The 10,942-nt window shown below is 40.3% G+C and overlaps 3 protein-coding genes across 3 annotated transcripts in view; 1 reads left to right on the forward strand and 2 right to left on the reverse strand.

Annotated features, from left to right (window-relative positions):
• Positions 1 to 1,366, reverse strand: part of LOC130701910 (uncharacterized) — a 5,443-nt gene extending 4,077 nt beyond the window's left edge. The window contains exons 1-3 of the mRNA XM_059495455.1: positions 896 to 1,366; positions 612 to 817; positions 26 to 181 (exon numbers count right to left, since the gene is read on the reverse strand). Of these exons, the coding sequence (XP_059351438.1) occupies positions 26 to 181; positions 612 to 817; positions 896 to 1,209 (676 nt within the window). The 5' untranslated portion in view covers positions 1,210 to 1,366. The remainder of the gene's footprint in view (positions 1 to 25; positions 182 to 611; positions 818 to 895) is intronic.
• A 2,508-nt stretch (positions 1,367 to 3,874) lies between these two features.
• On the reverse strand, positions 3,875 to 8,284 carry LOC130701913 (protein HBS1-like). Its single transcript, XM_057523691.2, has 14 exons — positions 8,116 to 8,284; positions 7,980 to 8,048; positions 7,820 to 7,908; positions 7,487 to 7,754; positions 6,170 to 6,316; positions 5,958 to 6,090; positions 5,626 to 5,874; positions 5,322 to 5,551; positions 5,237 to 5,256; positions 4,946 to 5,156; positions 4,695 to 4,874; positions 4,424 to 4,623; positions 4,063 to 4,340; positions 3,875 to 3,977 (listed from the first exon to the last, which is right to left on the reverse strand). Exons 1-13 carry the CDS (start codon positions 8,156 to 8,158, stop codon positions 4,086 to 4,088), a joined length of 2,094 nt encoding a protein of 697 aa, XP_057379674.1. The 5' UTR covers positions 8,159 to 8,284; the 3' UTR covers positions 3,875 to 3,977; positions 4,063 to 4,085.
• A 63-nt stretch (positions 8,285 to 8,347) lies between these two features.
• Positions 8,348 to 10,647, forward strand: LOC130701912 (cytosolic iron-sulfur assembly component 3-like). The gene is made up of 7 exons (XM_057523690.1): positions 8,348 to 8,456; positions 8,529 to 8,633; positions 9,059 to 9,120; positions 9,183 to 9,382; positions 9,442 to 9,594; positions 9,653 to 10,267; positions 10,321 to 10,647. Exons 1-7 carry the CDS (start codon positions 8,385 to 8,387, stop codon positions 10,554 to 10,556), a joined length of 1,443 nt encoding a protein of 480 aa, XP_057379673.1. The 5' UTR covers positions 8,348 to 8,384; the 3' UTR covers positions 10,557 to 10,647.
• The last annotated feature ends 295 nt before the right edge of the window (positions 10,648 to 10,942 follow it).

The raw sequence follows: 10,942 nt of genomic DNA on the forward strand, positions 1-10,942 counted from the left end.
GCATTTGAATAATAATTTTTTGTACCTGGTAGTTCTCTTGTGCAGACCACACTTTCTTCGTTTGTACGAAGCTGATGGACGGCTAAGGCGGTGACACCGTTGAGAATCATGTACTTTGGAAAAAGTGCACTCTGCACACAGGCGAAGGTGTGACGAGGCAAAATGAAAAGTAGAACGAGGCCTATGGAAACAAAAACAAGTTTTCCGGTAGGATTGCGAATACTTGCGAAAGTTCAGCTGCAGGGACAAGACGCGTCATAAATTAAGTTAGGTAACCGCGGGAAAAGAATAGGGTACTGAAGTACGTGTTTAGCCATATATATCAAACTAACAACAGGTACCCAGTAAATAGATAAACAAGTTAAAAAACAACATTTTGCAAAATTAGAAATGGATTTAAGTTCCCAAAAGTTAATTTTTAAAAAACGACAATTTTCTGTGTTACGTAACTTTAGCCTAAAGTTTGTCTTCTCGGCTGAACATTTGAATACCAATTAAATTGACGAATTTAAATTAGTAGGAAGATGGGGCTAAGCAAATACTTAATCCCAAAATAAAAAGGAAAAACAACGTATATCTTACTAATGGACAAATAATCATGGGACTAGTACCTGAAACGAACGTCATCCACATTTGGGCTCCGAACAATATGCTGAAAGACGAGAGATAGAGAAGCGGCCATAAAGTAGAGTCGACGGGCGTTTGAATATCAAGTCGCTTCACGAAGCTCGTTTTACCCGGATAAAAAATCATAGCCAAGGCTATGACTGTAGACATGACGAGGAAATGAGCCGGCTGAGTTGATCGGCGAAGTACCCTGCCCCCGAAAAAAATATCACGTTAATTCGCACATATCTGGAATGAAATGTGATCTAAAGTTTTGCGAGGTACTTACTTGAAAACTGATACGACGGTGACTTCGGTGTTGGTAGGCGAAGGCGATGCATCTTCGACAAAGTGGGAACAAATCAAGCAAGAATGTTTCTCCTCTTTGGCTAAAAACGGAATGGGCGGCGGGACGGACGGGCCGGTTTTCCTCTTCTTCTCGAACTCGTCGGGCGGCAGAGCGAGTTTGCCCATCACCGGACAGAGCATAATATCCTTGGAATTGCTTCCTACAAAGTGAGGCCTACGCATGAGTCGGCGTGCCGGGAGTGACGTTGGCAAGTCTTCGACGTCACTCCGATTGCCACTCACGATCTGGCACATGGTTTTCGAACGTTCTTTTCTCGGCTTTGCGCTGTGAAATGACTGTAAAATGAACCAAACGGCTCAAGTCACTCCACTCTTTATACCGGGAAAAAAAAAAAAATATCTTTTCCCCCCGCCCTTTCTTCGATTTCCAATGCTTCTCGGCCATCCAATCGCTTACTTCTTTTTTTCTCTCTATCTCTGTCTTTATCACTTACGCAATTAGACCAAGGTGAAACAAAAACAAGATAAAAAAGAAAGAAATACCTTCTTTTTCTTTTTTGTTAAACGGATCCAATTTCAACAGACAGTGGATCTGTGTTTTTCTCCTTTCCCGAACAATAAAAAAAAAGCGAGTGATAACAGTAATTTTTTCCGAATGCTTTATCTTCGACAAGCATTGCAGTGCAGAGACACAATTAGTGACGCAGGTTCCCTCGTGTTAAAACTGAGAGAATCACTCCAAGTTGGTGTTAAAGTCATGTGGCGTTTTGGGACAGTGGCCAAAACGTTACACGAAAGCAAGTGCTTTTACGGTGTGCACAGCTTTCTTTGAAAAAAAAAAAAAAATCGAAGCCAAACCATCAGTCAGGGGCAGTCACATGGCCCAACCCGCTGGACTGTGGCCAAGAGCAGCAACAGACATCCCATTTGATCTCATGGCTGTGTGTTTCGGTAGCCGTCACTCTGTGCTCAAGTCCGGTTGCTGATTTGCAAGATTCCTTGTTAGTCTAAGTTGTGGTACATGACGTGGTGCTGCGAAAAGAAACAGGAAAGTTCTTTTTCTTTTCTTTTTTTGGTGGTTGTGTTTTCATAACACCTCGTCGCGCTGCATAAGGCTAACAGATAATCAATTGACGCACGCTCGTATCCAATTATCATGAAATTTCGCTTCTCGCGTCTTCGACTTCTTTTTGGTTAGATTCCAACTTTGATTGGCCAAGGCAAACGCACCCTCACGATCACACACGGCACACTAGAAAAGCCACCGCGTGATGCAATCAGGAATGCGTGATCGCCACCACGTAGCGCGAAAAACAAACAAAAACAAAACAACCCGTTGCTGAATTTTCTTTGAATTATAGAAGTGTTACGCACACACGCTGCCCTACGTTTTTTTATACGTTATTGATTACATTAAGTGTAGGGATCTGAAAGAAATGAAAAATGAAAACGCAACTTGTTATTGGGTTTCTAGGTTATTTATGCATGCAGACGTTAGGAGGGCGTGATAAGCGGAAAGGCAGACGGGATGGAGACATTGCTTGATTGGGAAAGCTACCGGATACCCCATAATCTATGGATCATTTCACTGTTTCCGTCGCCCAAGGGTCGTCGGTAAGTCTATAGCTCCCGTATATCTTTCCGGCTGTCTAGCCTATTATACTTCGCTAACCGTCAAAGTCACTCAATGCCCGTCCCAAAACTGAGCTACTCTTTGATTTGTAATTCCCTCGGTTTTGGTATTTCTAGTTCCCTCCAAAAGAAGCAAATCCGGATATAATATATTCAGTGTGGCTAGGAATTAAAATGGCGAGGGGGGGATGTACCATAAACAAGGAATGGACATGCAGCTGTGCAAATGCAAATCGTTTGATTTTGGCATCTGTTTTGTATGGTGGCGCAAAGCAGAAAAACAATGGCAATTGTCTGGTCGATTTGAAAGCATTCAACACGTCGTAAAAAAGAAAACGTACAAGTTTGGCTCATTTGTTTCGACTTGTCAAATGGCTTTGAAAGGGCGTTGCCCGTACAAGGATGGCGTACTGAAAAAAAGACGAAAGAAATTAACGCTTTTATCTATGCGATTTTCAACGCGTTTCGGCGAGTAGCAACAAAAACCAAAAATAGAAAGGCTCTACTCGTATTCGGAAAGCAAAAAAAAATATCGCTTTGGATTAACGCAATTTTTGTGTTTCTTTCTTTTCGAATTCATTCGTTGACTTTGATAGTAGGGAAATTGAAAGAAATCACACTTTCAATTGCACTTCATTGTCTTTATTTAAAATCCATTTACTTCACGTTAAGCACATCGGTGATGAAAGCTACTGTGTTTATAAGGAAAGCTTCAAAACCTTAACGAAATTTCTGTGCGGTTTAATTTTAAGAGGTTCTCTTCAAAAACGATTCGAGTGTTCGGGGAAAACTCTGACGTCCCAGAATGTGTTTCTAGTCTGTTTTCCAGCGCCAGGAAACGAAAACACTTTTACTGTCACACTAAATAAGTCCTTGAAGCTTACATAATAATAGATCGTGAGTGTTTTTAAAAACCGTTATTGGTTTTAATACCCAAAAACACAAGTGTAATCCAGATCTCACGCCTTTACTTTTATTTCCTGTTCGAATTTTCAGTTCAGAAAGTCGATTTATCAGGAACCGTTTTTTTTTTCTTTTGAAACGAATTGGACTCACGAACGGACAAACAATGTGGTCACTACATTGAGAAACCACGGGATTTGCTTTATTTGCTTAGAAGCCACACGCGTACAAGCTTGGCTATGTACACAACTGATTGGAAAATTCGGTGTGATGATAATAATTTGCAAATCGACTCGAAAAGACGCAGCTCATGAATAAATTGCACCTGGGCTCCGGCCAATAGCGAGTGTTAACAAATGTTTCAATTAGCATAAAAAGATGCAGCGATTGACAATCAAAAGAACACAAGACAAAAAGTAAATGCTTAGGGAAACCTCTTCTCTCATATATTGAGACCAGTGCGCAAAAACAAAAGATAAACGCAACACCACTGCCCGAATGGGAAAAAAACAGACCTCTTATCCAATCTGTAAAAAGAAAATAACAAACATAATAAATCAGCAACGAAGCAAACATCCTTAACAGAATGACGTAGTACCCCACGCAAAATACCTTAATGGCGAAAGACAGCCCGTTCACAGAATACCGGTAACGAGGCCTGCAGCGATGGTTGTACCGTTTGCTCGGATCATGAATCGACCTAATTCTCTATAATCCTTATAGAGTTCCATACAAATAGGTCGGGAAATCTCGATTTCCACCAGACCGCTGGTTTGTTTGGTTAAGCATCGAGGCCGCTTTCTAACCACCTCGCCCGTGCTCTTGTGAATCTGTGCAATCAATTTGCTGATCGTAGCTGCTTCGGACAGAGATTGATAATGAATGACCACCTGGGGGTGAAAACAAAAAACAAAAATTAAATATTACAAAAACTATTTGCGAAAAAGAATTTGTCTGTCTTCCTTGTTCGTACCGGATATCCTTTTGTGATTGGTATATCGACGTTAAATATCACAACACGCGCCTGAATCCGTGAGGTTACTTTAATCGGTTGGCTAGGGTCACACAAGACAGAACCAAGGCCAACATCACTTAGATCTGCACCACTCACAGTCAAAACCACCTGGTCGCCAGCGAAGCACGATCCCTTTGAAACCTCGTTAATGGCAATATCTTTATATCGAAAAACAAAATAAAATAAATAAAAAATCAAATAATAAAAAGGATTTTTTAAAAAGTATTACTTCTGATTTGAATAATTTCATTTAGCGGCATTATTAGAAGTTTATCAGCAGTTTGCATCATGCCACTTTCGAGACGACCTGCTAAACAACAACCCGAGCTGCCACCAACACTTTTAAAAATATCACTTATCACGAGCCGAGCGGGCCGATCCAATGGACGCTCTGGTGGCCGGAACTTGTCTAGCCAAAGCACATCAATAATTGTAAAACAACGAAAAAAAAATTTGATGAATTGATATGCACAGTTGTACCGATAGCTTGAAGCAATGTTGGTCCACTGTACCATTCAGTTAGTTTGGGTTCATCCAAAACTGTCAAGTTTTCTCCAGTTAGTCCAGACACTGGCACGTAGAACACATCCTGTTCTTTATAGCCAGCCTGCTTCAGAAAGGCACCCAAACGAGCTACAATTTCATTGAAACGATCGCGAGACCAACCGACCATATCCAATTTGTTTACAACCTGATCAACATTGAAAGTTAGAACTTGACCTAAAAAAATCCAAATACAATAAAAGAAAGTCCGGAACTAATGCTATTTACCACTCCCAACTGACTGACGCCTACGATAATAAAAAATCCGTTAGTTTTAAAGCCCTGTTAAAATAGGTAAGAAAAGTAAACTTACCGAGGGATCTGACAAGAAGGGCATGCTCCCTCGTCTGACCTCCACTTTCAAAGCCCGTTTCAAATTCGCCGGTAGTGGCATCAACAACCAAGAGGGCGACATCGGCTTGAGCTGCTCCGAAAATCATATTGGGTATGAAATCGCGGTGGCCGGGCGCATCTAAAAGCGTTATGGATTTGGTTTCGGTTTCGAATTGTGACTGGGCCACATCCATCGTGATACCACGCGATCTAGTAATTAACGGAGACATTCAGATACTTCTGTTTTAAGTTTGTAAAAAGACATTCTAGCGGTTAACACTGACCTTTCTTCGCCAGTTTCATCGAGCACCCATGCGTACATGAAAGATTGTTTGCCAAGTTTCTTAGACTCTTGTTCGTATTTGTGCATTTGCTTGGAAGACACTTGTCCCAAGCGAAATAGCATGTGGCCCATCAACGTTGATTTGCCTGCGTCGACATGCCCTACGACGACTAAGTTGAGCAATGCCTTGGTCCCACTTCTCTCCTTCACGTACTCGCTGGCAACATCCACGCGACTCTCGCGTGTGCGACTGCACACGCGGTGAGTTACACATAAATAAACATTTGAAACAATTAATAAGTAAACCAAAATAGAAGATTAGTTGAAAATTACGGCTGAGATTTGGGAGTGGCTGACGGTGTAGCTGAAGGTGTAGCTTCTCGATCTCCCGGAGATGAGGAACGTGGGGTGGCACCTGGAGTTCGGAGGTAGCCCAGCTGCCGACTAGTTTCTTCTACCGCCAATTCTAAGCATCCGCATGTTTTTAGAGAAGACAAATGTTAGCATTTTCGTACAGCAACAGATAGCATTCATAATAATACAACCTTGTTTTGCTGGCTGGCGGTCGGCTGAGCTGCTGGCATCGGTGCTAGTCGAGGGCAACGAAAACCCGGTGGCAACAACTTTCTTTGCAGACACGACTTTCACTGGAGTCTTTCCATCTCGAAACTCTGATCCTCTGATTTTTTCCACTATTACCCGTTGAGGATCAAACGAAATCGATAAGCTTACAGTACGATCAATACTAAATGGGATACGATGGACTGAAAAAGTGAGCTCTGTATTGACGACCAAGATCACTTAACAACAAAAAGGGACAGAATTGGTTCCGACGAAGAATAATTGAAGACGAAATTTTTTTTTTTTAAATGTGTAAGACGAGTTTAGAAGGGGGCTGTTTAAATGACACGGAGGCGACTTCTAATAACATCATCCGGCGAAGGGGTCGTAAAATCGAATGGTTTTAAAGGTAATGATGCGTTAGATGTCATCACGGATCGATCAAATCTACGAAAGAGAGTTTTAGAGTGTTGGCCGTCTGTGGCCATTACGCGCCCTAACGGCGATGCTTGCTTGCAAATTAGTGCCATATCCAGTGGACTAGAGTCGACTACAAGTGGTAAGTTCGGAAGGATTTCTGCAGTTCTAGCTGACTGGACGTTTCTCCGTCCCTCAGCTATCGCGCATTTGCTTCGCAACGCCAAGGCCAAATCAAAGTTCCTCTCAACGCTTTGAATTTCTGGTTGGCTGTTCGGAAATTGGTTGGCTAATGGTCGATGAAGGCGAGGCGCATGCACCCCCGGCCGACTATGTGGTTGCAAATTTACTCTTGCCAACTCAGATAAAGAAGGACGAGTTATACTTGTCCCTAGGCTTTTAGACTGGTTCGGTTGACCTAAGCTTATCTTTGCCAAATCAGCTAACTTTGGTTTAGCAAGAACCTGACCATTCCCTGTATTAACTATTGAACCCTGTTTAAAAGGCGCTATAGGATTAGGAGTTGGCCTCTGCAAAGTTGGATTTCTCTTTGATAAATGAAGCGTGGCAAGTTGACTCATGCTTAATTTTTCTGTACTTAAACTAGATGTGATATCTTACCTTATTGAACAGCATCCCAAGGAAAACAGACACGAGAAGACGCCCCAACCAACATATAGAAAAATAAAACGTGTAAAAAGAAACGATTAATTCAATGTAAATCAACAAGAAATGAATCATGTAAACATTAGACTATAAAAATTTACATGATATCTAGCAATCACTAACAGAGTCTGAAATATTAAATAGAAATGACTTTTTATGATAAATGGTAGACTGATTACAAAAAATGGTAAGAGCCTGATGTACCCCAATGTTAATACCTTGAATCACAGGCGCTGGTTTTGATTTGACGATTGATTTTGTGGGTTTGCTTAATGAGGAAGCAACAGAAGTCTTCAACAGTTGGTCAAGAGCCTTCTCTGCATCAAAGTTACATGCTAGAATGGCATCAATGCCAGCTTGTTCTGAAAGTGCATCCCCCATTCTGTCACGAAGAAGATCAAGGCAGGAATACAATTGGGCTTGTTCTAATTCACCTAAGGGGGGTATTCTAGAAGGTGCACCAACATCATTTCCATTTTTGGATTCCTAATATAACAAAGTTATTAATTTTTTGTTTACAGAAAATTTCAAGAAAGGATATTGGAATGTACATCTGTAATCAGTTCATCTTCCTCTGGAATATCTGACTGAATATATGCAGACATCTGATGTTCTTGACTTCTATCATAAAGGAAATGTTCTGCATAGGTCAAGCAACATTGTAAACAGCGCAATTCTAATAAGATATAAGTGTTGAATTATGAAAATTACGCATGCTGGGCGAGGAGGCATAATCATCTTCAACAGAATGGCCATAGACGTCATCATACCCATCATACTCTAGAATACAAGTGTTAACAATGAATGTAAATGGTATTTACATTACTTAAAACTATGCCAATTATACCTTCATCGTAATTCATAGTTCGAATATTCCTATGTCTAGCCATACTGTTATGGTGAATCGTCTGAGGATAATTGAAATAAATTGAATTATTAAAAACAAATTATCAGGATGAAAACTATTCCTTCCAAGGAATTCTTATGTGATCAAGACGTTACGATAGTGAATTTCTTCTTGTGGATCTTGTAGCAGACATATACTAAACAGCATGCGAAAAAACAAATGAGCAACGCCAGCCAGCGAAACAGAACAACAACAAACTATCAAACAGCATGGCCACCAGTTCAAGATTTAGCAGTGTTATACAGTTGACAGACTTGGATGACTTCATAACTCCTTCACAAGTATATTTTCAAATATGAGGCAAAAAATGGTTCCAAATACCTAAAAGAAATTATGCAAATTTATTTATTTAGGAGTGCATCAAGCCAGCTAAAACACAAAATGCTAGACAAGTTACATCTTCAGGAAGTGCCAAAATCCAAATTGGGGATGATGGCTCTTACTCACAACTGAACAAGGTGGAATTCATATAATTTTATTTTTAGCAGTTTAGTTTAATCTATTTTTATGTGAGATGACACCAATATTCTGGTCAACCGTAAAGTGTTTGGTTATGTCACACGTTTCCATCAGTTAGATTATGTAATTTGAACAATTTATCAAACTCCCTTAAGGGTAGAAAGGAGACCAACGCCTGCAAAGAGTATTGGTGCACCCAAATTTTGGGCTATGTGCAGTTAGACAAATTCCATTGTTATAGGTCATTTAAGATACATTTTAATTTATCTACATTGAAGTGAATACTTTTCTCTTTTAAAAATAAGTAACAGTTTTGGATTGGGTTCATGATTTCATACTTTAATGATAATTTAGCATGCATTTCTGCTTAATCTTCAACAAAAAATCAGAATGAAAAATGTTACTTTTCTATTTTTTTTTTAAGGAGGGAAGACCTGAAAAATTACAAAAAGCACAAATAACACTTAACGACTGTTTGGCCTGCAGGTGATTTTTAATGATGAGTAGAATTAAAGTTGTAGGTGTAATAATACTATTCTAAATTATAGTGGTTGTATAACATCGGCTGAGAGTGTTTTGATTGGCCAACAAAACCATATGGAGTTCCTGAAGCTATGTAAAGACATTGAGCTATCATCACCCAGCAGATCCTTTGATAAAATTGTAGTGGGACTCTCATGCCAACCTATTCTTTCATTTGCAAACAAGTTTCAGATACCTCCTGAAGAAGCAAGAGCCAAACTTTCAAGTATCTTTCTGTCTATTAGATTGTTGTCCAAAACTCAAAAATGATCTAATGGAACGTAGCTCTTTTTAGGCAACTGGGCGCCGCAAAAGTATTTGATGTGGAATCATTTTCAGACCTGTGTTTACTTGAGTGTGGACAGGACTTTGTCCATCGATACAGAGAACAATCAACCAATTCAACTTCGATTCCTGTACTTGCATCTGCTTGCCCTGGTACCATAGCCCTACTCTAATGTTATATCAGATTTACTGACATATCTTTTACGTCAAGGCTGGATATGCTACGCCGAGAAAACTCATGGAAATTGGATTTTGCCACATCTTAGCGAGGTCAAGTCTCCACAGCAAATAGCGGGCGTCCTTATCAAAGATGTACTGCCCAACGAACTTCAAACGAGTGCTTCTCGTCTGGCTGTCGTCATGATTATGCCATGCTTCGATAAAAAACTGGAGGCTTCGAGAAGTGACTTCTTTCGCGACGACCAACAAAGCAAAGATGTCGACTTTGTTATAACTCCCGTAGAAATCGAGCAGATACTGGAAGAATTAGCTATAGAATTCGTTGACTTAAGTCCATCTCAAATTGATTCTCTGGGTGGTACAACGGATACGTCATGGAGCGTACCGTCTGGATCTGGTTCAGGAGGTTATGCCGAACATGTTCTACGTTTTGCTGCCAAGGAGCTTTACGGCATGACACTGGAACATGTTAAGTTTCAGCCACTAAAAAATTCTGACATCCGAGAAGCTTTCGTTGAAAAAGATGAAGAGCAGGTTTTAAGTGTGGCTATTGTCAACGGATTCCGAAATATTCAAAACCTTGTACAAAAAATGAAGCGAAAGAAACGTACATATGATTATGTCGAAATTATGGCCTGTCCATCAGGTAAGTTTTCAACCTACATTTGAGTAAACATTTAGTAACGCTTTAATCTTTAGGTTGTTTAAATGGTGGGGCACAATTGCGGACAGAATCGATGGAAACGAAGACACTCACAGCTAACATGGAGGCTCTTCATACTAAGCTTGAGCACCGACAAGTCGATGACGTTAGAGTAAATAAATTAAATCATGTCTGGCTCGGTAATGCGTCACCTGAGGAACACCTGAATAAGTTGAGAACCAGCTATCACTCTGTGCAAAAGTCAACAAATGCCTTAACTGTGAAGTGGTAACAAACAAATTTTCAGTGTATCTGTTTAATTTTTTGAAGTGTTCAAGTAACTGTCAGACAATCCTATTCACAACAAATAGTGTTGGCGTTCAAACAGTGTTTTGAAAATCTATATTACATTGTTGTATTCGCGTAATATAGGAGGCAGAGGCTAGTTACATTTGGTTTTGCAGTATGGTTACTACAAACTAGAAACTTCTCGTAGACCCACCCTTGTGGCTGGCCATATTGCTGTCTACGGCATATTGTGGGGAAAGGTTAAATATTTTTATGTCTTCTTGTAAGAAGCCACTGTATGTGACGTCGCCGCTGGATTTGGAAGATGGACTCTTCTAGTGAATGCCTTCCGTTTCGCCTTTGTTGGAATCATTCTCTTTCGAGTCCACT

This window comes from Daphnia carinata, chromosome 5 (assembly GCF_022539665.2).
Source record: "Daphnia carinata strain CSIRO-1 chromosome 5, CSIRO_AGI_Dcar_HiC_V3, whole genome shotgun sequence".
Classification (NCBI taxonomy): domain Eukaryota; kingdom Metazoa; phylum Arthropoda; class Branchiopoda; order Diplostraca; family Daphniidae; genus Daphnia; species Daphnia carinata.

What these genes read in the sequence shown, in the direction of transcription:
- LOC130701912 (XM_057523690.1), top strand. Translation starts at nt 8,385, where the DNA reads ATGGCCACCAGTTCAAGATTTAGCAGTGTTATACAGTTGACAGACTTG. An exon ending in CTTACTCACAACTGAACAAG is followed by an intron (nt 8,634 to 9,058) that starts GTGGAATTCATA and finishes TTTTTTTTTAAG; the next exon opens with GAGGGAAGACCTGAAAAATT. An exon ending in AGCAAGAGCCAAACTTTCAA is followed by an intron (nt 9,383 to 9,441) that starts GTATCTTTCTGT and finishes AATGGAACGTAG; the next exon opens with CTCTTTTTAGGCAACTGGGC.
- LOC130701913 (XM_057523691.2), bottom strand. Translation starts at nt 8,158, where the DNA reads ATGGCTAGACATAGGAATATTCGAACTATGAATTACGATGAAG. An exon ending in CCTTCTTGTCAGATCCCTCG is followed by an intron (nt 5,257 to 5,321) that starts GTAAGTTTACTT and finishes TTATTATCGTAG; the next exon opens with GCGTCAGTCAGTTGGGAGTG. An exon ending in CAATCACAAAAGGATATCCG is followed by an intron (nt 4,341 to 4,423) that starts GTACGAACAAGG and finishes TTTCACCCCCAG; the next exon opens with GTGGTCATTCATTATCAATC.